We start from the raw sequence: 26178 nt of genomic DNA on the forward strand, positions 1-26178 counted from the left end.
TGAAAATTTAAATCTGTTTCATAATAAAAGATGAATGGTTATGCTTTTAGTGATATAATTTCATTTTTACAACTGGATTTATAAATAATAACAGCTAATATTAAGACTATAAAATAAAATAATTTTCCTTAATAATAACGATTTATCAGAATTTTTTTAAACATGAAAATCTGGTTTCTGATAATAAAAGACAATGGTGGGAACTTTTAATGGTAGAATTTCATTTTCAATACAATTGGATTTATAAATATTAAAGGGATAGTTCACCCAAAAATAAAAAATTCTGTCATCATTTACTCACCCTCAATTTGTTCCAACCCTATAAGTTTCTTTCTTCTGCTGAACACAAAATAAGATATTTTGAAGAATGTTTGTAGCCAAACAGACCTTTGACTTATCTTATTTTGTGTACAGCAGGAGAAAGAAACTCATAAAGGTCAAAAACAACTACAAGGGTGAGTAAATTATGACAATTTTCATTTTTGGGTGAACTAGCCTATTCCTTTAAGGAAAAAATATGTAATAGTGACAAAACTTGCCATTTAACAGTCTATTGTAGGATTTTTTTCTAAATTTAAGAAAACATAAAGTTAAACAATGCAAGATAAAACATTAAAGAGCATTACAATCTGAGGGAAATTAATCTTATCCAAGAGGATTTGAAACCCACCCTATTGTATATTGTTAGTATAACCTTCTCTTTTATTTTTTTTATCTTTTTTTATTAGATTTAGTTTCAATTTAACCTTTAAGAATTGCACAGATTTTTTATGATGCACAGATCGTTTAAGAGCTGGTCTGTGACTCAGAGTCTCTGCTTCAGTAACACACACTGCGCACACGCAGACTTTGGCTATGACAGTGTCGTTCAATAGTTCATGCAGGTATATGACGCGATACAAGTATAAAACGTCGTGATTCAAAATCATGAGTCATGCACTTATTTTAGTCAGTATATCTCTTCATAATACAGTCTGAACACATCCACATCCGGGTAACACGACGCCTCCCCTCAGTGCGGGAGGGAGGCTTTCAGCATCTGATCTGAGATCAGCTCGCACGTCACAGGCTAAACTGCCACGGACGGCCACAGAACCGATCCCAGATCATTCTTCAACCGCGGAAAGGCATCAGACAGGGAGTTTGTGTTACAAACCCATCATGTCTTCTGCAGATATACGCGTTTGAGTCAGTCAGTGTTTAATTCGCTCATACACACTTTCCTCTGACGTTTAGCCCAGCGCGCGCGCGCGCTCACACACAACACACAGTCTTGCTGGCGTTATCAGGACGGCTGCTCGCGAACTCACACAAGAAACCACAGCAGCCGCAGAAGACACAATTACATCGCAGCACTGTAAGTATTCAACATTTCATACATTACATACGCGATAGCGAAATAATAGCTAGATATCATATAACGTCGAACACCAACACAAGCGCACAGGCTATTGCTGTGTGCCTTTATTTTGGTGTCGCAAGCGAATAAGCTAAACGTACGCCCAATTTTCCGCATGTCGGGCTTGTTTTTGGTAACATGGTTGACCAACTGAGAGTGTATATGAGCGTTTGAGCTCGAGCGTCTGATGGGCTTCATTGCTGCTGTTCCAGTCTGTCGTTCTGTTCGATTGCAACGTTCTGTTCGCGTGTTACATTGTAACGAGCAGCTCGCTCAGTGTCACGCTGTAATTCTGCTGCTGTTTGTGTTGAATTGAGTGAACAGGCCTGAAACAACAGATCACACACCACTGCAAGGCCTTCTCACACACAAGCAGATCATGCACTGGAGGGCCTGCTCACTCAGTTCAACATGCATTTCTGCACGATTCCACACAATACCAGTATCAAATCTGTCAGATGCTTCCCTACAGTCCTGATGGAATTTCTGTCACACAAATCTGACGCCTGAAGGTGAAATGGCATTTAGCCTTGTTTTTTTATAATGTGGTCTGCAGTCCAATGATAATGTGTATTTTTAAAAGCATTTTATTTTGGAGAACTATTACAAACATGCCTAAATTAATGACATAATTTATTGATAATATGTTGATTAAAAGATATTCAACTCATTGTAAATTAATTTTATTATTTTTAATAAAACTGTTATATATTAAAACGAATAATTTTAATGACCAAAATGTTTAGCTGTGTCCCACATACTTTTAAACAACCCTGATACTGAATGTTTTATTTATTTATCATGATTTCTTTCAAATTTCTTTTATATTTCTAAAATGACACATTCCCTAAATTGTCACACCCCAGGAGTGACATCATTTGAATAATTTCTTCATCATATCGGGAAGTTTTTTTTTTTTGTGTGTGTAAAATCTTGACTTTAGTGTTAACTCAACCCTGTTACCAAATATTATTTCTATAATTTATGGAAATATAAGTTAATCAGTAAGCACAATTTTCAGTTTTTGGTCACAAACAAGCTACCTGCTGGCTGAATTTGCAACCCAGAATATCTATCCATTCTGTCACACATTTATTATATATTTTTTTAGGAATTCTGTTCTTGTTTTGTACCCAATTCCTTGGTAGTAATTCAATCTGGTTTCTCATCACCATCTATCTCTCATTTATCTAGGGCTAGGCTATGTCCAGTGCTTCAGACTAGATCCAAATATTGCGGCGCTAGGGTGTTGAAGGTGGTATTTACAGTTAGTAAACAAAGGTGGCGCTTAATTTTTTCTTTGCCGAGGACTATATAAAAATCCTAAAACTGTCACATAGCAAACAGAGGACCTGTTCACTGACTGTTAAATAAATGTGGTCATGTGACATTCCTCAGCGATGGGCCTTTGATGGTTAAGGTGGTATTGGGATAGTAAACACGGGCGAGGTGAGGGTGGGATGTGTTTCTGGAGATCGGGTATGACTTCATGACTGACGCGAGTCAGGTGTTGGTTTTATTGCTGCCCGTGTTTACATAGTGAATTATTGTATAATAGGTTATTCCCACACCTAGATTGCAGAGTGTGCAAAGACTAGTATGAGCAGTATTTTAAAAAAAACTATTGAATATTTTCTTTAAAGAATCCTCTACAGGAGGTACTATCAAACTATATACTTTATGTAATCATTAATCTGTCGTAAGGTCAGGTGGTGGTAAGATTGTAAGATGTATTGAATGAACGCAGCAGTAATATGAAGGGAAACTGTTCAAAGATCAGCTGCTGACAGGTGGAGGAACAGGAAATTTCTAACTCTTGGACTCTCTCTCTCTCTCACACACACACACACACACACACACACACACACACACACACACACACACCTTAGGTTCTTAGATCACAGGATTACCAGTCACAAGTTTCACTTAGTTCTCTCGGAAAAACAGTGAATATTCCCCTCATTATAATTGTGTGTTGAAAAGTTCCTCTCACGTCACATTCTGCTGTCAACCGTCAAAATGGCTTTGTTTCCACTGTGAACAGAGTCATTGAATCAAATTAATAAGAATAATCATTTAGTTTAATTCAAAGTACATGTTAGTTCACGGCTGGAACAATGAATGGAGTTTTTGTCTTTAATTTATATAATAATTAAAGCTACTTACTCACAGACTGAAGTGGAGTTTCAGATCATAACTGTTCTTAATTATTTAGATTTCTGGTGAAATGTAAATGGTTTTAAATCGGTGTTAAGAACTTATAGTCTTTTTTTTATTGATTGAAATAAAGATAAAAAAAGAAAATGTAAATATTAGATGAAAAACTTGCAGCTTAAATGGAAAGATCTGTTCTTCAGACTAAATTGTCTGTTGTACCTACTGATATCTTACTGTAAAACCAAATGAATATAATCTTCCAAAAAATATTTAAAGAACAAAAAATGTTAATGTTAACATTAAAAATGTACAAAAGCACAACAAAATGACACAAACTTAAACTAAAATGAATAGTATAAATATAAAAGATACAATAATAATATATAAATAATACTAAAATAACTGGTTTTAATGGAACATTTGCACTACTAGGAACTTACCTACTCATTCAAGTCATCAAAAGTTTAACGTATAACAGCAATAATGTTTATTTTTAAAAGAAATTCATGAGGTGGCATTTTTTGTACTTGTGTAATTTCAAGCATTTACACAAACATTAGAGCCCAAGATCATGAGAAACATTTAAGTCAAGTATGTGTGCTGCTTTTGATTAATGTAAAATTTCCTGTTTAAATATTTCAGGCTATTATCTCCTTTTAAACTTTGGTAGACTTCTTCTTCGGTCTCTGTGTTTAGTTGTCAGCATTTAAGAGGGCCATCAAAGACGACTTTTATTTTTTTCTATTCCAGCCGTTCTACAGCTAGAAGTCTACGGCCGCTACCATGCCACTATTTGGTAAATCTCACAAGAACCCCACAGAAATTGTGAAGACCCTGAAGGACAACCTCTCCATCCTGGTCAAGCAGGACAAGAAGACAGAGAAGGTATGAGTTTGAAGTTGTCATATTACAGCATTTGCTGGCAGTTTCTGGGGGGGGGGGGTTTATCACCTGACTATAGGAATTATATCAGGTAACAGTGCAGACATGGCAAAAAAGAAGAAGCGCTGAGCACTATTGGTCAGGAGCATCATGCAAGCTGCTTCTGATTGCTAGCTGTGGTGTCTGTCGGGAGTTATAAAGCACACGAGACGGGAGTAACAAACTTCATCCATCTTGTTTACTCTATCTCTTTTGTTCTCCACACATTACGTCATTACACAACACTTCAAAATAGTAGTCAACGATACAATGTTACTCATGAACACACATCAACAGATCGCTGCAATATGGCATACTTAACTGGGACTGTACAGTACATCACTCCATCACTTTAATAAGCCTGATTTGGATCGAGTGCGGTGTGTTTACACTAAAAAGAATGTTCCAGTGCCTGGTTAAGATGGCACAAAAGTGACTGTAAGGTTTAATGAATTTGCCACTCTGTGTTTTCCTTGGTCCACCGGTCAGATTTTTTTTTTCTCCCTTATTTTTCCACTCTTTTCCCAAGATTTTATTCCATTCCATTTTCTACTCCAGTTGTTCCAGATCTCTCAGATGATTGCATAATGAACTTGACTATTGAGTGATGATGCTGAAGTTTTCCTAGGTCTCTACGGCTTTAACCTCAGACACATCGTAGCAGAATATCAGCGGTTATATCCTGTAAATCAGGCTTCTTTCCACTGCTGAGTGTCTTTTCCATTGTGTTTTTGCATTTTTCATTTGCTTTTTCAGAGAGACAGGCCTGTCCTCAGGCAAATACGAGTTTTAAATCAGTGCACTAGATCGCGGTGGACACTGGACATGAATAATCCTATCGTAGTAAATATTCATTTTGATAACTATGACTGTGTTTAGCCACGCTTTTGATAAATTTGCATAAAGTCTACTCAACTTTTTTTTATTATCTGAAGGGAAGTGTTACATGGAAATGTCTATGAATGGCCTATGTGAGTTTTGTGAGCAATATGCACCAGTCTAATGTGGACATGCAGTCTGAAACTGGGATTTGCACTTAGCTTTTTAAAGACATAGCTTTTTTTTCTTCCAAAAGAGCTTTTCATTTGAATTGTAGTTGTTTGTTGAATTAGGCTAGTTCAGATAAATTAGCCCGCTCATCTCAATGTCAATTTACTCGTTCTGAACCCCATTTTCAGAGCGTCCGTTAGAGACCCAAATGAGCGAGAGGTTGGATTCCTTCCTGGAAGCTCTCATGTTGGTGCCGAGAGTAGAAAGATGTCGCAGAGGTGGGAATATCGCTCCACTGCCCGACCTCTTGCTCATTTTCACCAGCTTGCTAAGGCCCTTTTCGGCAGCCTCCCGCTAAAGTCAAGCGTTTGAAGCGCTGGGAACCTGCTGATTGTTATCCCGAGGGCCTGGGGCTCTTCCAGCTGGAGGGAAATCCATATGCTTCACAATGCCTCCACGCTGTCAGACTGAGCGGTTTCAGCAGCTGATAAATAGCTAATGATGGTCTTTGTATAATGAGCTTACATGTGAAATTACCCAGAATCCTTTTAGGTGTTCAGAGCAATATGTGGCGTTGTTACCATATGGTCTGCATACACATGTTCAGGAACGCCTGAGTTGTTTTGAATTGACAGCATATTTTGAAGTGAGACTTAAGTGATTTTTGTGTGTGTGTTTGTCAGGCTTCAGAGGAGGTGTCGAAATGTCTGGTGTTGATGAAGGAGATCCTGTACGGCACGAACGATAAGGAGCCGCACACAGAGACGGTGGCCCAACTGGCCCAAGAGCTCTACAACAGCGGCCTGCTCATCTCACTGGTGGAAAACCTCCAGGTCGTCGACTTTGAGGTGAGGATGCTTTAAGACAATAAGTGACATTATAATACAAAGCACTACAGAAGACATGACGTTTGTATTATATACACACTACCAGTCAAACTTTTGGGGTCAGTTGTCTGTCTGTACACACCTGGTACGTGTGGAATCCAGATGTGGGCCTGGTCTGGGCCGACACTATGTTGCTGTCTGTCTGTCCATCCATCTATTTCGCTCTACTGTTGTTTGAACATGCATTTTTTTTCTCTCTTTTCTTTTTATTCACGATTCTAATAATTGGTATAACGTGGGCGTCTATGTGTGTGTGCAGGGTAAAAAGGACGTTTGCCAGATCTTCAACAACATCCTGCGCAGGCAGATCGGAACCCGCAGCCCAACGGTGGAATATTTCTGCTCTCATCAGGAAGTTCTTTTCATCTTACTCAAAGGGTGAGAAGTGATGGGTATTTTTGAAATGCAGCATGTGAGCATGTTACTTATAAACTTCCTGCATGGAAAGGCTTCTAAATGTTGCAGTTTTCCTTCCATCACTCCATCCATTTAGCAATAAATGTATGCATGCAGCATCAATATGAATAGATCTACAATCATCAAGCTCCATACACCTGAACATGGCCCCTGTTGAGCATTAATTTGTGTGTGTGAACGTGACATTTCTACTGTGATGTCGTGGCAGGTATGAGACCCCTCAGGTGGCATTGAATTGTGGGATTATGCTGCGCGAGTGCATCCGGCATGAACCTCTCGCCAAAATCGTCCTCCACTCTGAACACTTTAAAGATTTCTTCAGCTACGTGGAGATGTCCACATTTGACATCGCTTCGGATGCATTTGCCACCTTTAAGGTGAGCGCTATATTTTATTAAATATTACATTATTCATTTATACTAGAGCTGCATGATTCTGGATAAATTGAGAATCACGTTTTTTTGTGTGTTTTTTTAAACAGATCATGATTCTGATCAGACAACTAAACAAAATAACATGTAATTTACTTAAGGTTCTGACCAATTTTAATTGATATTTAAAATGTTAAATGAATCTGAACAAATTATTTAAAATTGGTTTGGATGAATGAATCAATGATTCGCTCTTAAATTCTTCACTTATTTCATTATTAGATTTAGAACGAATCTCTTAAAGGGGTGGTTGAGTATGATTTCACTTTTCTAACTTCAAAGTTCAAAGCAAAGGAAGATATTTGCTTTTAAAGAAAAGGACTACAACAAACGGCTGGTAGGGACTACACAACATTCCTCCCGGGTTAGTGACATCAGCAAGTCTAAAATGTACATAAGCCCCGCCCCCGGGAACACAGTCCATGTTGAGAAGAGGGAGAGTTGTTATATATAGTGCATTTGTGAGTCAGCTCAAACTTTAGCATCCATCTTTTCACATGCAAAAGAAAAGTCACTCTGTGTGCGTCTCACAACAGTTCCTATATGAGCGATTTATAGATTATCATGACAGAATATGCTAATTGAAGATAGTTAACTCCACATCAGCAACATAAATTCATCAACTAACCTTTCAGAGACGTCCTGTTGCATTCTACATGTCACTTCTTCTTGAGTCTCTCCATCCTTGTCTGACTCAGTTTTAACATTAAAGGCAGAACAGTTTCTATCATTAGTGTGTCTGTGAGGTAATCGCAGCTGCTAACACACATAAGCTCTTGAAACCCCGCCCTCTGCAGCAGCTCATTTGCATTTAAAGGACCAGGCACAAAACGGTGCGTTTTCTCAAAACCTCAAAAAGTGACAACTTGAACATGCTAAATAAAAATATCTGTGGGGTATTCTGTGCTAAAACTTCACACACACTCTCTGGGGACATCAGAGATATATTTTACATCTTGTGAAAAGGGCTTTTTACCACCTCTTTAAATGATTAAATGACAAATACATGTTTTAAAGTCACTTGTCGCCACCTACTGGTGTAACTATGTAATCGATACTATCGTTATTTGAAGTTACTTTCAGGGTGATTTATTCTATTTTGATCTGTTCCATAGACATGAGTCTTTTTATAATTTATATATATAAACTTTTATCCCAGTACTTATGTAATATTGAATCGAGATCGCAATCTTTTAATGAGTAATCTTGCAGCTCTATTGGATGCATAAAGTATTTGATAAATGGGAAATTACACTAAATATATTGTTTTTTGTTGTTGTTTTTTACAGGATCTGCTCACAAGACACAAGGTTCTGGTGTCAGAATTTTTAGAACAGAACTATGATGCGGTAAAATATTTTTTTTTTGTTTTGTAATTTATTATTTTTTTCATAGAATTGTGAAAACCTGAGTTTTTTTCTCTCTCATCTTCCAGGTTTTTGATAACTATGAGAAACTGCTTCACTCTGAGAACTATGTGACCAAGAGACAGTCGTTGAAGGTGTGTGTTCTGACATCTGCTTTCTGTCGTCTGGAGCCTGTCCTGTCATTAACATCATGTGTTTGTGTGACAGCTGCTGGGTGAACTGCTCCTCGACAGACACAATTTCACAGTCATGACACGGTACATCAGTAAACCAGAGAACCTGAAGCTCATGATGAATCTCCTGAGGGACAAGAGCCCCAACATTCAGTTTGAGGCTTTCCATGTCTTTAAGGTACAAAAACTTGAGACACTACTTGAATTTACCCCTTCTTTTCCTTGCATGGAAAATACAATGTCAGGATCGAGGCTGTCAAACTCCAAAATGACAAAAAAGCACCATAAAAGTATCAAAAAGTAGTTAATGTGACATCATATGGACTCACATTTTAGATTAATAATTTGATACAGTGAACTTTTTGTGTACGTACATGTTTTTGCTTTACTGATATTTAAAATAAAAACTGCATGTAATTACTTTAATGTATATCACTATATAATTACGCAAATCTTTCCTTTTAACCCACCCTTAACCTACCTAGACCACTAAACCTGTCCTAATATTACCCGTACCCCACTTCAATAGCAGCACAAGTGTTTGGCAATACAACACAATAAGTACATTGTACTTACAATTCATTTAGATGGAAATACATAGTAGTTAAAGACACCTAATAGAAAGTGGGACTCGTATATTCATCAAAAGTGGTTCATATGAAATATATATTACATATTATAGAAATATTAAAAGAAAAAAAATCATACTGAAAAGTAAACTTATTGTATGCTTCCTAGTTGTATATCATTGTAAGAATCTTTTTTATTTTTTTCTCTCTCAGGTGTTTGTGGCCAATCCAAATAAAACGCAGCCCATCGTAGACATTCTTTTGAAGAACCAAACGAAACTCATCGACTTCCTTAGCAACTTTCAGAAGGATCGCACGGACGACGAGCAGTTTAACGACGAAAAGACGTACCTCGTCAAACAAATACGAGACCTAAAGAAACCAGCCTCCTAAACTTTAGCTACTGCAGTATTAGGGAAAAGAAAAAAAAACGACAAAAACCCCACAAAAAAAAAATATTAACAATAATAATTCTATTTAAAATCTTGAAAAATGTGTCTCTTCTTAGTTCTGAGGCGTACAAAAGAAGGTTCCTCATCATTGATGTTCTCTGTTCTTATTTGCTTTTCTTTTTCCTTCCTCCTTTTATTTGATCGCAAACTCTCGTGCCATGATAGGATGTTTTAAAAGTAGGACGCAGCCAGTTTGAGTCACGGGACGAACACATCAAGACACATCGCGGATGAGGAAGTACAGGTAAACTTTAATTTTCCGTTTCTGGACACTCCACACTCCTCAGCAGCGCCACAGTCTGAAGAGATCGTGTTGTTTGGATGTCGCTGAGATTCCTAAATGATCAGTTACGAGCTCTCTCGATATCTTGTAACTGCACTAATCTTCATTCTTGCATTCCTCCTTTCTGTCGTCTTTTCTCGGGCATCAGTGTGACTTGCATTCGCTTTTATTTGATTTGTTCAGAACACTACAAACCTGATCATTTCCTCCCTGTTCTCTTTATTCTGTTTGTGTTTTATAAGAATTATCTAGAAGGATGAATTCATTTATCAGTATTTTAATTATTGTTCATCTGAGCTGAAACCGGAAGAGCATGTGTGGGTCTCCATGTACATTTTTGAGTTGCTGCCAGGCCGTTTTTTTCTGATCGGAAAGCATCGCTGTTTTGTTTTATATATTTTTATTTGATGTTTACCTAAAGCTGATTTTGCTCTTAAGGTGGTTGCCATTTTAGAAGGATCTTGGAAAATCAACGTTGGCGCTAAGTGTATATTCCAACTCGTAGATTTCATGTAGATCAGTGAAGTAAATCTATAGTGCTTCGGCATTACTATCGTATGCTCTATACTATAGTTACCTTAGTGCTATTGAATTTGTTAACTTTAGTACATCATACTAAAGTACTTCTTATACTGTCGTGCAGCTGTAGTGTGATATTCATTTCTATACTATAGTATTCCTTTTACTGTAGTATGTATTTTGTGCTATAACCCATAATTCAGCTGTCTTTGATGATTTTGACAGAAGTAGATTGTTGCATAGGTGAAAAAAACAGATGAAATGAGGACGCAAATGTACAAAACAGGTGCCTTTTGTTCTTGAGTTGTTAATTTACTTTTTTTTTTTTTTGGAGAATACATTTTGGAAGGGGGAGCTTAATTTCTTTTTGTTTTTAATATGTTCCCATTGAGCATATTTAGCTTGATTAAGCAATGAACCTCTTTAACTCACTATATTTGAGTTATGCTGTTGAAGAAAATTCATTAAATTTCATTATTTTTTTCCTCTACAGTTGATTGATTTCAGTATTTTCTTTTCTTTTTTTTACAGTCATCTTTAGTTATATGTGATTAATAAAATATGTTTAGGTGGATTGGACCATCACAATCAAATTCATTTGGACTCTAGGCAACAAGTTTCAAATTTGAAATATCCATCTGAGCCAAATTTATTGAATACATTTGTCAGAAATGACATTGACAGTTCAAAATTTGAATCATTTTTTCCTACTACACATATACATTTGCAGTTTCCATCTGAATAGTACCATATCAATAAAGAACAACTGAAGCACTGGCAGTATCACTGACTCCTTTTTAAAAGAAATGAAGCTCATAGGGTACTGTGTAGATCTGTACACTATAAATTAAGAACTGATTTTAATAAATACATTTTCTGTATTTATTCACAGTTATTCTTGTCCTTTCAATTTAACAAATTTATAAAACAGTGCTGTGTGCAATTTTAAAACCATATAACCCAGTTTCTAAAATGCATATAATTAATTTTTTTCTTTAACGGGCTGTCCTATTAAACTAATAAAACTAGCTGTATTGTAATTATAAGATCATGTTTGTTTGCATCATTCAGCGTGAGTATGGCAGGTTAAATGTTCATTATCACCAGGAACTGAAAGAGTTTGAGATGCATTAATGACATTTTAAGGGAATAGTTCACTTGAAATGAAAATTCGGTTACCAAACAGTTGATGGACCCCATTGACTTCCATTAGTATTTTTAATATTTTTTTCCTACTGAAAGTCAATGAAGTCCATCAACTGGTTGCCGAGATTCTTCAAAATATCTTCTTTTGTGTTCAGCAGAAGAAAGAAATTCATACAGGTTTCATACTTGAGGTTTGAGGTGAACTATTCCTTTAACATCATCTGTTGCTGCCATACATACAAGAGAGCAGCTTTCGAAATGTTTTCTATGATCGCAGTCTCTTATTGCACTGAAAGTGGGTTTCCTTGTCTCTTCGTTTCATGCAGCCATCTGCAAAAAAAAAAAACACATTCAGGGTATATTCCATGTAATTATCATGCAGCTTTTAGGAACTTATTTGAGAAACTACATTGAATATTATACAATATTTTAATATTAGGTACTTCAAAGTTAAATTAATAAACTACCGTTAAAGTCGACATGAAATCAAAATTGACCCTATTTACTTTGTTAGCGCATATTACTAGTCTTATGGTGAACAATTAATCCGTGCAAGTTAATACACAGAAAAAAACAAGGCTTGTTTGAGATGAGCAAAATCTGCGCAGAACCGATCACCGGTGATCAGCGCGAGATGCATGCCGGTTAGAAAAGTGTCCGAGTGCGGTCCGCCTGGCTCTGATGTCATGATGACGTAGGTTTGACGGCTTGGGTTGAAAACGCTTAAACTACTTTCCTCAAACCGTTAGTCTGCTATGAGCAGAGATGGAGAGGAGGAGCGCTGAAGTACAACCCTGCCCTCTGTTCAATATTCCCTTTCACTTGGAAATACGTCACAACACTTGAGAAAAATCGTTTGCAACTTAAAGGTGTTCAAAATGGTGAAAATGTGGTGACCAGTCACTGGGTCTAAAAAACACTTTAATTGCACATTTTAACCTAAATTGTTGATCTTGGTTAAAAAAAAATTAAACAGACATGTGACAATTACCAACAATACTGAACTGCATTTGGTAAAGTAGCTGCCTGTGGTGGCGGTTTTATGATATTCATTGATCTTTAGTAAAATATAGATGATTCAAAGAATGTCACATGTGTGACTCTCACTTGTTAGTGTGAGAAGATTCTGTTTATGTACCTGGGAAGGCAGAAGGGAGAGACACTCCAGAGAACAGACGAACGAGGACCTCTGACCTAGATGTCAGAAGGCCATTTGATGCAGGGGGGGGGCTTAGTGACGAATCTAAACTAGTGTTATGGCTTCCTTGTCTATGGAAAACCACTGGATGGAAAACTACTGTGGGAGGAGGGCTCTGAAGAAGAAGACCTTGAATCTTAGATAAAAGCTGGTTCAGTCTGTCTGGGGGTGTGGCACTCTTCTGCACAGGGTAACAGCTGTGTATTAGACTGCTCCTTCTTGCAAGAATAAATACTTTAATTTTATAATTTGACTCTGAGTCTCCCTTACGCAGTGATGTTTGTTTGATGAATTTTTGCCACAACAATTTGGTGTCAGAATAGTGGGATTCCTTGGACGATGCCTCCTGGACCTGAGATCGGACGGTGTTTGGCCACCTGGACTGAGTAAGTTCCAGCTCTACCTCGTAAACTTGAGAGAGAGAGGCCGGCCGATGTCAGAGCCCGGGAGGATCGGACACTGGAATCAAAGAACTCAGGTGGCTCCAAACAGCATCTCTGGGTAAGGCATAATTAAATTAAGTTTAATTGGGGGAAGAGTGAAATTGAACCATATTGGCTGAGAACTGTTTTCTGTGGTACGTAATCTGAAATTAATTGAGATCTACGTACAGATCAAGATATTTCAAACAGATACGAGGAAAATAATCTGAAATTAATTGAGGTCTGTGACAGAACAAGATATTTCAAGCAGATAAATAATCTGGAATTAATTGAGAACTGTGGCAGACCAAGACATTTCATACAGATAGGTACCTGGAAATTAATTGTTCCACCACGGAGCAAATTATTTTTGGGTGCTGAGGCTAATTAGGGGGAGCCAAGAAAATCGTAACAGATTTGTTGGTAAACCGTAATTAGGAGGACACTAATAGTGACACTAATAGTGTAACCCGTCCGACTGGGTTAAAAGAAAGGTCGGGTTTGTCGGGGACGCTTGACAAATAAAGAGAACGCGCGCAAAGAGAAATCCACAGAGAACAGAGAGCAGCAATATGGGGAAGTCTCAAAAGCAAGCTTGCGAAATTTGGTACACCGGTGTTTTGTCAAATGAGATAAAATTAAGGGCAGAAATGTATGATATTGAGCGCCAAAAGATGGTGCTGGAATCAGTTGAACAGGGCAGTGAGAAACAAAAGTTGTTGTGCCTGCGTTCAACGTGTGTAAAAGTGTGAAAAGACAATGAGTCGTTGGCTTGAAGCAGATAAAAGAGTCGATGTAGAATGTATTTCCATATAGTAAGATTGAATATAACTGATAAAAGGTTTTTATTTTTCATCCATTAGATGGATGCATGACATTAGATGTCAGAAGATTTTTTTGTAACAAAGGTTGATCCTCTTTGTGAAGGATTGAGATTTGAGTAATATGATATTTTGGTTTCTGTAAAAACAGTAAGTATAAGTGGGACAGAGACAGTAATGATAATACTTGTTGAATCTGCAGACTAACCATTTTGAGAAGAAAACAACTGTAGAAAATGTATGTTATGAAAATAACATTTCTGATAAAAGTTATGGAACTATTTATGAACGGCTGTTAAGTCAGATTAAGAAATGGTATGAAAAGTGAGGTTCAGATTAAAAATAATAATGATAAGGTATTGAGTATGATTAACAGGGATTAACATGATTTAAGATAATGAATGTTTCATTAAGCAAAATGGGGAACAATTCTATATTTTAGTGGTAAAATAAAGAGTGAAATTATGTTTACTTTTGGTTTGACAACCATTATCTTTTGAACCTAAAGACTCCAGCTATGCTGGGAGTACAGCAACAGCGCGTGCTTATTCAGCCCGGCTTCCGGGTGTTAAATGTGTACTTGCTATTGTAATCAGTGTTGTTGATGATAATAGCGAATTAGAGAAATGTAAAGACAGATTTTGGAATTCAATAATGTAAAATGTCGGATATTTTGGTTGATATTAAGTCATTGAGGGAAAAAGACATTGTCTGTTTTATAAAGGAAATTATGGGTCGGGGATAATTTTCCCTGGACAAGTGTTAAAGTTAAATAGAAACTTTGTGAAAACAACTTAGAAACAATTTATGCATTTCCGTGCAGTTTATGAAAATGAATGTTCTGCCAATAATGATGAAGATTATGATTTGGCTTGTGTGATAGAATCCGCCACTGGTGGACTGTCAAAGAATAGAGAGAACTGCTTATCAGCTCTGTTTACAAACTGATTGGAACACACTGCTTCAAGTGTGTGCAGTAAGTTGGAGCTGTTTTGAAAGCTCACAGAGAGATCAAGTGTGCAGTAGGCAAGGGGACAGAGAATGTTTTAATTGTGGTCAGCTGCATTTAGCAGTAACTGTAAATGCCCACTCAGAAAGGTGGAAAAGAAAGTTGATGGAATGTGAAAGTGACGTGTATTAATGTGGGTTTGAAAGTAGAACAGGATTTGAAGACGATATTAAAGTTTTCGTCTGAGAAAGAACTAAGAATGTGAATGCAGGGCTAAGTAAATGAAAGAGAAAAGAAAGTTGAGAGATGGAAGTCGTAAGTGAATGAAAGAGAAAAGAAAGTCGATAGATGGAAGTCGTAAGTAGATTGAAAGAGAAAAGAAAGTTGATAGATGGAAGTCGTAAGTAGATTGAAAGAGAAAAGAAAGTTGAAAGATTTAAGTCGTAAATAAATCCTTTTAAAAAGGAAAATAACTAAAGTACTAGTAAATGTGAAATTAAAGATAAGGAAATATTTTAATTGAAAACCTGACAACTAAAATGTAGATGTTTTAATGAAACGTTATTGAGAAATAGAATAACTAGGCTATTTGTATTTAAGACCAGATAAGCAGAAACCGTAGCACTGGCTTGCTAAATGTAAAAATGTAGAATATGAGAAACATTGTACCAACTCCTGAAGGCCTGAGTCTCTCTCTCATTCAATGTCAGAAGGCTGTTATCTTAGCCTGTCATGACGATAAGTAAAGCACAGTGTTTCAGTTGAAAATGATAGACACAGATGTTAAAAGAAATCATGTTAAAGGAAATCATTGCCATTCAGAGGGCATTTTGTACTTAAATATTTTAGATTTGTAAAACTGAATGACTTTAAAGAAGTCTTTAAAATAATAATGTAGACCTGAATTGAGAAGTGACATTTTTGTACTTTGTTATTTTAGGACCAGTAACGTATTTGTCTGATCTTAGCCTTCACCATGACACAGGACCTATGACCATGCTATAGATGTGCACTGAATAGATGGATGTGAATAAAGTTCACTGTGATTTTGTTGATTCAGACATGTCTAACAGATTTGAGTGATTAAATACTGTTGTTATTAACCTGTCTCCCTTAACAATATTAGGCAGTCCAGGTGGAGGTGAGGTGACTCTTGAATGTGTCTTTCCTAAGCTCCAGAAAAACAGCTGAGTTCTGTTGAAGAAACTGATTGTGTGATGCGAGCGGGTCACCAGTGGGTACGTGGCTACTCAAAGACGGGATGATTTTCCTGGCCAGGAGACATTCTAACGCAGGGGGTCCCGGACACTGCATCTCCGGATGGAGGTGTTATATGTGAGAAGGTATGAGAGTTGAGCGCTGATTACCAGAGGCCACTGGGGTCAGCAGAGCATTGTGGGGTCAGCAGAGCATTGTTTGACCGAGAAAATGTGAGTTCCTCTATACCACTCACCAGAGAAAACCCCCCCTCGCAATTCACTGTATGGCTTGTTTTCAACTGTGACAAGTCTGATGGAAATTATAGATAAAGAGCTGATGGGAAATGTGCTTTCAAGAGCCGGCTGAGACCATCTGATTGTCATTATTTTAATTCCTGATATATTAATTTATATCAGGAACATGTTGCCTTATGGGCAAGGAAAATTAAAGAAGTTGATTTTGAACTAATATGTCTATAGGATGGTTTTAACTCCTGAAGGTTAGACATGGTGCTGGTTAAAGATTAAGACAGTTTTTGTAAGAGTTTGGATAACAAAGGTTAGGTGAATTGAGAATTTATACAAGTATTCAAACTAAAGATAACCTTATAAATACTCAGAGCATAATGTATTTTAGATTATTGTAATGGTTAAACATTTGTATATTAACATTTGTGAACTATTAAGGGTTCTAGACTATGATTAATTAAGTTTCAGTCTTAGGAGGCTGTTGAAAATATTATTTGTGTAAGAGAGACGGCTGAGTGGAGGAAGGGATTTGGTACTCTGTTTGTCTTTCTGGTATCAGGCATGGTAAGGCAAGCTTAAACAAAATAATGATAATGAACCAAAACAACCCAGTTGACTTTTCTAAAGAAAAAATGAATAATGAACAGATAGAACATTTGAAACGGTTTGAAAGGCCATGTAAAATTATATAAGAGCTACAGAAAGATGTGAAGTTTAAATCTTATTTAAACCTTAAATATTATACTTTTAGAGTTAATATAAAAAAAAGCGAACATTGTAAATGAGCAGTTAACATGCTGTATGTGTGTCTAGCATAAGTGTGTGAGATGGTGACAGCACTTTATGTCTTGTGTTAGTGTAGGGCAGCTATTCCGCCTGAATAGTGAGTATATTGTGTCTTTAACCTCTGGAGAGTGTTTTTTTTTTTTTTTCATTACAGATGTGTTAAGGCAAGTGACAAATTGTAAAGAAGGCAAATGCTGAGTGAATATGATGAGAAGATGATAGAGAACATGGGACGAGTTGATTGGTCGTCACGCTGTGTCTGGTAGTAATTACTTTTGTCATTTATGATGTGGATTTGAATTACTTTTGGATAAGTTTAGGTATTTATATAAATTGGAATTGTGGAGTTGTTGATCATGGGTTGAAATAAAAGAAGATGTTATAGATTTGACAGCAACAACAAAGATGTGACACATTGGCTAAGTCAATATCAAATTATGCAGAGAGCCATATATGATTATCGTAAACAAGAGGAGAATGTTTTTTTGACTGACATTGACCAAGTCTGTACAGCACGACCTGACGAGATGAAACTACTGATGACTTTTAAAAATGGTCGCGAGACAAAACAACAGGAATGAAAAGCAGGATACGCGGTTAGACTGAGGGCCGTTGCCCTTCAAATACTATGATAAGAAAATGAAAGTGTGGCTTTAAGTGAAGAATGTAATATTTTTGTTTCAGAGACAGAGAAAGATGTCTGGAGGAAATTTGTCTGAAGGACAACGTATGGGTGTTAAATGTAGACACTATGTTGAATGTATGTTAAATTGATGATCGAGTTGTGTCGACCATCAAAAGGGGGATGCTTTAGGTTTTATATTCTTTATGGAATAAATGTTGGGAGAACACTAGGGGTAATTGGGTAAAAGCCCTGAAAGAAGCCATTCTTCTGCCTAACAAAATTGCTGTCTGGATTGTTTCAACAGGACGTTTCCAAGGGCATCGAAGGCCGTGGCAGAATAGTAGACAAAAGAAAATACGTACTTTACTATCTGATGATAACCTCGAAATTTGTTTTTCTTTACAGAGAGCATGCAGAATTGGGAGACAGGGCAAAATGTGTTGAATAATGGCTATGGATGAATTTTGCTAACTGTCCTGGCCTGATTGTTATTATTGTGGCAGAAAGGTGCTACACCTTGTACAGAGCATAACCTAAAATTTTCCTTTTTCAGAATGTCAGGATGGATTGCATCAAGCTGAACTGATTCTGTTTTCCAAATGTATGAATATTGACTTGTGAACGATATGTGTTTTTCAGGGGAAAAGGACTTCGACTCTAATAAGCAAGAAATGTCTAATGATAATATGTTTCAGTAAACAGATTTTGAAAATTTCACAGGTCTATGGGACGAGGGAAAGACAAATCACTAACAAAATACTTAAGGTCTCCATTCACAGGTGACAGCAAGCAGGAAATGGTTCATTCCATTGGGGGTGTGGTTGTGATCTCAGGTGACACCTGGGTCCAAGCCGCTCACCTACACCAACACGCCTGGAGGAGGATGTGCACCAACTAATGGGTTAAGAATGTGGTTTTGTGATGATTTTGAGGATTTTATCTGATTATATCGAAATAGGGTTTAGTATTGATATTGGTATATGACAAATGATTTGATTGGTTACTGATTTATTAGAAAATATTTAAGGCAAATGTTTTCAGGAAGAGAAGATCTATTAATTAATGTAAATTATAAGGATTATTATTGAAGCTGATTAAGTAGAACCACTGCCTGATTGAATTAAAAGTAAAAGAACAAAATATGGGGAAAATGTTGAATGTGTATGAGTTATGATTGTATGTGTTATTCTGATAATTTTGTTATTCATGGGTGAATATGAGAAAACTGGAATGTCTGTTCAATTGGTGAAAATGACAGTCTATCTGAATGATGATGGGGATGAACAAAATTATGCAGATGATTCAAGTAGAGATTACAGTTAAATGTGTTGATATTTTCTTTTCTTTTTGAGAACGATTGATATGTAAAGGAGGGTTTTTTTAATTTTTTTTAATTTTTAATGCTTTTACCATTTGCATTTTATTGTATTGTTTGTTTTTCCTACTGTTTATAACTATTTTTTTCCTTACTAGTGTGACTGCGGTAGTGAGCCCGGCATTAGTAAATTGTTTACTTGCTTGCTAAATAATTAATGGGGCTTTCCCCAACAAAAACAGCCTTATGCTTCTTCATCCTAAACTTTTTTTTATTCACAGGTTCAAGGAGAGTGATTTTTATGATGTGATGTAATGACTTGAACTTGCATTTATTATTATTGTTGTTATTATTATTATGTTTGATTAATAATGATAAAAAGTGAGGAGTGTGGTGGCGGTTTTATGATATTCATTGATCTTTAGTAAAATATAGATGATTCAAAGAATGTCACATGTGTGACTCTCACTTGTTAGTGTGAGAAGATTCTGTTTATGTACCTGGGAAGGCAGAAGGGAGAGACACTCCAGAGAACAGACGAACGAGGACCTCTGACCTAGATGTCAGAAGGCCATTTGATGCAGGGGGGGGGCTTAGTGACGAATCTAAACTAGTGTTATGGCTTCCTTGTCTATGGAAAACCACTGGATGGAAAACTACTGTGGGAGGAGGGCTCTGAAGAAGAAGACCTTGAATCTTAGATAAAAGCTGGTTCAGTCTGTCTGGGGGTGTGGCACTCTTCTGCACAGGGTAACAGCTGTGTATTAGACTGCTCCTTCTTGCAAGAATAAATACTTTAATTTTATAATTTGACTCTGAGTCTCCCTTACGCAGTGATGTTTGTTTGATGAATTTTTGCCACAACATGCCGTGTCACCTTTTGCCTATCCATTTAGTGAGACGATTTGATAAGTGGGCATGTTTTGTGTGTTTTAGAATTGACAATCGTTTGACAATCGAAACATTTTTCATTCAAATTTTTGCAAAGTTTCGCGTACAGAGGACAACGTTGTCAAAAAGATCCCCGTTCACACGGATCCACAAAAAGGACTAAAATCTATGTATTCTGCTTCGAGGCCAGTAGTTGGCGATGTCACTTTGTAAAGAAACACTACGCGCCTATAGACTGAACATTAATACGCACGTGCATGAGGTCTTCTTTTTCACAAATTCACGTTTTTTTGTAGTTCACACAGACGATAACGGTATCGTTTTCAAAAGTTTGTGTTTTCTGGCCACCAAAACGCAGTTGTGTAAATGAACGGCCAAAACGCATACGCTTTCTGTTTTTAGTTGAAAACGGCCCAAAACACTCACTTGCTGTAGGCAGAGCAGCTTGTTCTGAAGTATGTCTGGCAGATTTCTGTTGCCACTGAAAAAAATATTAAGTTAAAAAAAGGAGACAATTTTGAGTGCATTTTCAAGTATAAAGGAGGAAAAAGACCACACCACAGTGCTATATTTACGTATTTTCATTGAGTTCATAATTTCTCATCTGCACTTACAATGAACCTCTGGACGCTGTTGAGTTTGTCGAACCTGAGGTAAGAGATGTCGTGTTTGACTTTGTTGCTGTCCAGGTCTGTAGTGTAGATCTGCTTTATTCCAGCGCAGCCAATCAGAGGAACACACTCATCACACGGGCATTTGGTCACAAACAGCATTGTGTTCTCGTCTTCTTTTATCTCTGCGCTCCTGCAGATTGGAGGGGAATAAAAGGGAAAGGTGGGTGGCTGATGAAATGAATGAATCATGAACGAGTTTGAACAACATTTGAATGGCTTGATATTCAGTGTATTTAAAATAATAAAAGCACATCTAAACCATGAGTTGAAAATCAATGTAGGTGCGTTCAGATTACTGAAGTTCTCAGTGCAAAAAAAGGTCTATTGTCTTCTGTTAATAGTGTAGAAGCACAGAAGCCAATTAAATCAAGCGGCTTTCACGGAAAACTCCTGAATTCCTGGAGGAATGACTGGATTTGGTACAAGTGACTGCACCTCTTTTTCTTGTTGCCAACATTTCTTGACAGCTTCTTCCCATGAGCCTCACCTGAATGTGAGCGCGTTCTGCTCCGCATGGAGGATGTATCGGTACTTCCTGTTCTGTCTCTCTTTCTGCTTGTGATCCATCTGAGGGTACTCGGCGTATTGTGAGCCCACTGGATAGGCGTTGTATCCACAGCCCACTAGGTAAAGCCGACCCGTGCCATCACATTGTGACTGCAAGCGGAAAGATGTTCTTTATTGAAATACACACAATCATAAAGTCAAGTTTTCATTGTGGTTTTTGGCTCACCTGTTTCCCCTCTGCCCAGATAACTGCACCAACTCCCACTTTAGGATCCTCTACACAAAAATAAATAACAAACAGTTTAAACATGTCCTCGATTCAACTTTGCATCCTGACATCCTCCTCCAGGAAATGGCATCATTTTGGCGGGAAATCAACAGGATTAGCAATGGACTAATAAATGCAGTGATGTTTTTTTTTTTGTATTAGTTGGTCTGTATCGCTTTAAAGCATTCCATTCTGTTTGATGAAGAACTTATTTTATCAATATTTCAAAATATAGTTAAAAATATTAATATTAGCGGTCACCCTCAATCCTTCACAGAGCAATGGCTAACTTCAGCACTTTATTTACAACTTGTTGATAACTGTCTTGGCATTTTGTAAATTCATAAATCATAATGAAGTTCAAAGTCATCCTACAACTGGCTCAAAGTCAGCATGAAATGGAAATTTATGCTATGTATTTTGCTACGTATCCGATTCATCTTATCGATCTCATTGTGAACGATTCATCCATGCATGTTTAATTTTTATATATATTTTTATACACTAACTGGATCTTCCAGTGAAATGACAGACTTCTCTGATGACATATGCCGGACTTAATTTAAACTCCACCCCTTTATTACCATCAGCAGCAAAAGCTTGCATTCAGATCTGCCTCCATCCATTTTGCTCCAGAACGCACACCACACACACCAGCTTGGTGGAGAGGAGACAGTGATGAAGCCAATGAGTATATATGATTATGAATCGGAAATTTAGCCAGGATGCCGGGATTACACCCCTACTCTTTTTCGAAGGGATTTTTTCTTTAGATATTGGCAACAACTAGGAAAGGAGTGATGATACTCATCATTTCAAGGTAATGTCGTCTCTAAACTGGGCTCGTTTGGCGAGTCACGCTAAAAGTATACCGTTTTAATAAAGGCAGTTTTACGTTTAGTGTCGGGGGAAAAAAGAATAGCCTACATTAAGTGTGTAATAATGACGGCAATCTTATATTCTTATTGCTGACCCTGTTTTGAAATGGAGCAAATGGAGTCGATTCTGGGAGGCGATCCGAATGACTCCTACGGAGGGTACTCAAATAGTCAAGCAAGTTAATGGTAAGTAAATGTAATCGAACAGAATTCACCTGTTCTACACGCCAATAACCGGGCTTGTATGACACAGTGGCGTATCACATCCTGAGGTAAAGCTGGAGAACCCGTCCCTAAAGGCTCTCTCGTGAAGAAACCGTATTCGTCTTGTAGAACCGGAACACTGGCGGCCACAGACGCGAGAATCCTGATGAGATTCCTCATATGCTGCCTTAAGTTGCTAAAATTTGGTTCCACGCAAAAGTTCTCCAGTCCCATCTTGTTCAGCACATACATATGCTGTTCTTCATCATTTATAAAGAACTTTTCCAAGAATTCACCCGAGTTGTTCCACCATTCCTTTCTGAAGACGTCCGCAACATCCAGAGTTGGATTGTCCGCCGCAATCTTCCCGAGGAAGTCGCAGGTTTGGGAGGTTTGGTCCACGGACTGCAGCATGGTGCTGTCCAGAGGTTGCAGGAGCACACAGATGTGCGGCCTGCTGTTGGACTTCAGTCGCTCTGCAGCTGTGGCGTCGAGAAGGGCTTCCTGGTGACCGGAGTCTGCCGGGTCACGTCTGCCCGACAGCAAGCCGATCTCAGCATCACCGGGCCAGTAAGAGATCCTGTTCACACCAGCTGAACACAGCACACGAAAGGCAAGGCAATGAGGGTTGAGATGGGCAATCAAATATAAAGTATATAGAATGAATAAATCAAATATTATATGCTGGTGGTGGTCAAAAGTTTGGAATAATTAAGTTTTTGAAAGAAGTCTCTTATGCTCAGAAAGGTTGAATTTATTTGATGACAAATACTGTTAAAACTGTAATATTATGAAATGTCATTACAATTTATAATAGCAATGCTATATAATCATTTGGATACATTTTTAAGATGTAATTTATTCCTGTGATGAAAAGCTGAATTTTCAGCATCATCACTCCAGTCTTCAGTGTCACATGATCCTTCAGAAATCATTCTAATATGATGATTTTCTGCTCAAGACACATTTATTACTATTATTATTAATGTTGAAAACCGTTGTGCTGCTTAATATTTTTGTGGAAACCATGATGAGCTACTATTAAAAGTTTGTGGTAAGTGAGTTTTTTTAATTTATGATAAATTAATAATTTTACTCAACAAGGATACATTAAATTGATTGAAGTGACCATAAAGACATTTATGTTACAGAAGATTAATATTTAACATAAATGTTGTTCTTTTGAACCTTATTTTCATCAAAGAATATTGAAAAGATGTATCACAGTTTCCACAAAAAAATATGAAGCAGCACAACTGCTTTCAACATTGATAAGAAATGTTTACTCTGCATCAAATCATCATATTAGAATGATTTCTGAAGGATCATGTGACACTGAAGACTGGAGTAATGATGCTGAAAATTCAGCTTTGCCATCTCATGAATAAAACATTTTAAAATATAATCTATAAAAGATAATAAATGTGATCAAATAAATGTAGCCTATGTGAGCAAAAAACATTAAAAAATCGAAATGAATCCAAACTTTTGACCGTCAATGTGTACATATATATGAGAGAGAGAGAGAGAGAGAGAGAGAGAGAGAGAGAGAGAGAGAGAGAGAGCAGTTCTAATCTTGCCATTGATGAGCATCTTGAGGCAGGTTGAACAGGGTTTTCTGGAGAAGTAGAGATCACATCCCTTCAGTCGGGGTCCGTGTTTGACCACAGCCACCTGTCCTGCATGCAACTGCACACTGGAGCAATGCAGACCCAGAACCCTGTGCTCATGGACCACCACAAGACCACTGTCTCCTGCCTGGACGCAAACACAATACCAGGCGTTTTAATACAAGAAACAAATCAATAAAACAAGCAGATACTGAGGCAGCTTGTAAGTGTTTTCCTCTCATATCCATACAGCTCGTGAATCAGAGGATGAAGCAGCCTTTCGAATTCATGCACACTATAAGTTCATTAGCATTAGCATAGCATTAGCATTTTATGCACAGCAGGGACTCGGTCCTGTGGGAATCAGCTTTCCAATAATAATTATAGAAGGCTTCTTTCCAGAAATAAATACAGGTATTATCCACCAGTGTAAAATGTCTGATTTGTAACACATTCTTCTTAATTCCTTCCTAAATGCATTTTAAATGGCTTTAAATGTAAGCTCTCTGCCTTTGAAACACGCTGAATCACTTTAGAGGAGATTCGAATATGCCTACAGGATCATTTTCTCGCTGAGATGCTTCTTTCTTGGGGAAAAGTTCCATCCATAAACTCAACAATGTGAAGAGGTTGGATTTGGACAGTCGAGGTTCCTGACCTGAAACAAAGAAAAGGAGTCACGTGAAAAGACCAGAGACAAAACTAAAAACATTTGCTTAACTACTTATAGAATTACTTTTAGCATAATATGAGATCAGACAATATTGTTTCATACAATCAATATTATTTTTCTGTTTAAGTGTCGGATAACCAAAATGTGGAACCACTTGTTTTATTTGCACTATGACACAATAAGCACAAAATCATTGACGAGCAATAAAATCATATGTATTTTGAATATTTTAATATGATTGTTTTTATCATTATTATTAGCCTAGTAATGCCATTATATTTACGAAACTGAAACTAAGGTTCAGTGGAAAAGCATAGTCAATTGGATTATCATTTTATCTCTTATTAGCAATATTTTCTATTGTAGGCTACATCATTATTATTAAAACATTTTCAATACATATTTATTATTGATGTTCTGTTTTTTGTGTGTGTGTGTGTGTGTGTGTGTGTGTGTGTGTGTGTGTGTGTGTGTGTGTGTGTGTGTGTGTGTCAAAAAGCAGAAAAGAAACAATCGGTTCTGCACTGGAACACTAACAAAATAATCTGCTTTGTTTTTATAGAAAAATGTTAATTATAGAATCTGATTCAGAATTCGAATTAGAACAGGCTTTATGATATCATCAGACTGCTCTTAAAATGAAAGTTGCTGACAGACATTGAACGAGGAAATATAAAATAGGCTAGATAATAACCAGTCGGGGCAAGGACAAAATGCAAATGTCTCAATGGCAAAAATTAAAGAACACTATTGAAAGAAGAAATGAAACAGCATTGGCAACACACTGCAATTAAAAGTTGCATTTCCACTGGGATCTGGTTAGCACAAGAAGACATTGACAGGATAATCTAACCTTGTACTTTGGCATCCGTCTGCACTCCGGTCTCCCTCACATTTGGAATAGATCTGTTCCCCTCGCCATCCCGACATGGCCACCGACTGTCCGATGCTGCCATTCAATCGCGATCAACATTGACCTGTCATTGACTAAACTGTCCCGAACGACAACAGCCCGTCCGCCTTCATGCTGTCATCTTCCTATTTGCTCTGGCGTCACTAGTGGGCGGGGCATCTTCTCTTAAAGGCTCGCCTGTTTCTATCGTTTCTATTCCCCAGAAATCTGCTTTACAACATGACCAACAGTTTGTGAAGACTCAAACACCACACCCAATGTGCCCGATGGACATGTGTTACAAAC

General features: G+C 37.2%; 2 protein-coding genes across 2 annotated transcripts; one reads left to right on the forward strand and one right to left on the reverse strand.

The window, feature by feature from the left end:
- Positions 1–916: 916 nt before the first annotated feature.
- On the forward strand, positions 917–11192 carry cab39l (calcium binding protein 39-like). Its single transcript, XM_079614652.1, has 9 exons — positions 917–1357; positions 4307–4441; positions 6151–6315; positions 6614–6732; positions 6980–7148; positions 8492–8551; positions 8638–8703; positions 8777–8920; positions 9525–11192. The coding sequence occupies exons 2-9, from the start codon at positions 4340–4342 to the stop codon at positions 9702–9704; spliced, it is 1005 nt and encodes a 334-aa protein (XP_079470778.1). The 5' UTR covers positions 917–1357; positions 4307–4339; the 3' UTR covers positions 9705–11192.
- Positions 11183–26035, reverse strand: cdadc1 (cytidine and dCMP deaminase domain containing 1). The gene is made up of 9 exons (XM_079614651.1): positions 25834–26035; positions 24865–24965; positions 24278–24455; positions 22709–23290; positions 21574–21623; positions 21328–21497; positions 20781–20970; positions 20593–20647; positions 11183–12041 (listed from the first exon to the last, which is right to left on the reverse strand). Exons 1-9 carry the CDS (start codon positions 25934–25936, stop codon positions 11977–11979), a joined length of 1494 nt encoding a protein of 497 aa, XP_079470777.1. The 5' UTR covers positions 25937–26035; the 3' UTR covers positions 11183–11976.
- Between the last annotated feature and the right edge of the window lie 143 nt (positions 26036–26178).

This window comes from Phoxinus phoxinus (genome assembly GCF_949152265.1).
Source record: "Phoxinus phoxinus genome assembly, chromosome: 6".
Classification (NCBI taxonomy): Eukaryota; Metazoa; Chordata; class Actinopteri; order Cypriniformes; family Leuciscidae; genus Phoxinus; species Phoxinus phoxinus.

Bases quoted from the DNA above. Each gene is read 5' to 3' on its own strand.
- cab39l (XM_079614652.1), top strand. From the start codon at position 4,340: ATGCCACTATTTGGTAAATCTCACAAGAACCCCACAGAAATTGTGAAG. The intron at 8,552-8,637 runs GTAAAATATTTT...CTCATCTTCCAG, and splicing joins TAGAACAGAACTATGATGCG to GTTTTTGATAACTATGAGAA. The intron at 8,704-8,776 runs GTGTGTGTTCTG...TTTGTGTGACAG, and splicing joins CCAAGAGACAGTCGTTGAAG to CTGCTGGGTGAACTGCTCCT.
- cdadc1 (XM_079614651.1), bottom strand. From the start codon at position 25,936: ATGGCAGCATCGGACAGTCGGTGGCCATGTCGGGATGGCGAGGGGAAC. The intron at 21,498-21,573 runs GTGAGCCAAAAA...TTCCGCTTGCAG, and splicing joins TCTGGGCAGAGGGGAAACAG to TCACAATGTGATGGCACGGG. The intron at 20,648-20,780 runs GTAAGTGCAGAT...TATTTTTTTCAG, and splicing joins ACAGCGTCCAGAGGTTCATT to TGGCAACAGAAATCTGCCAG.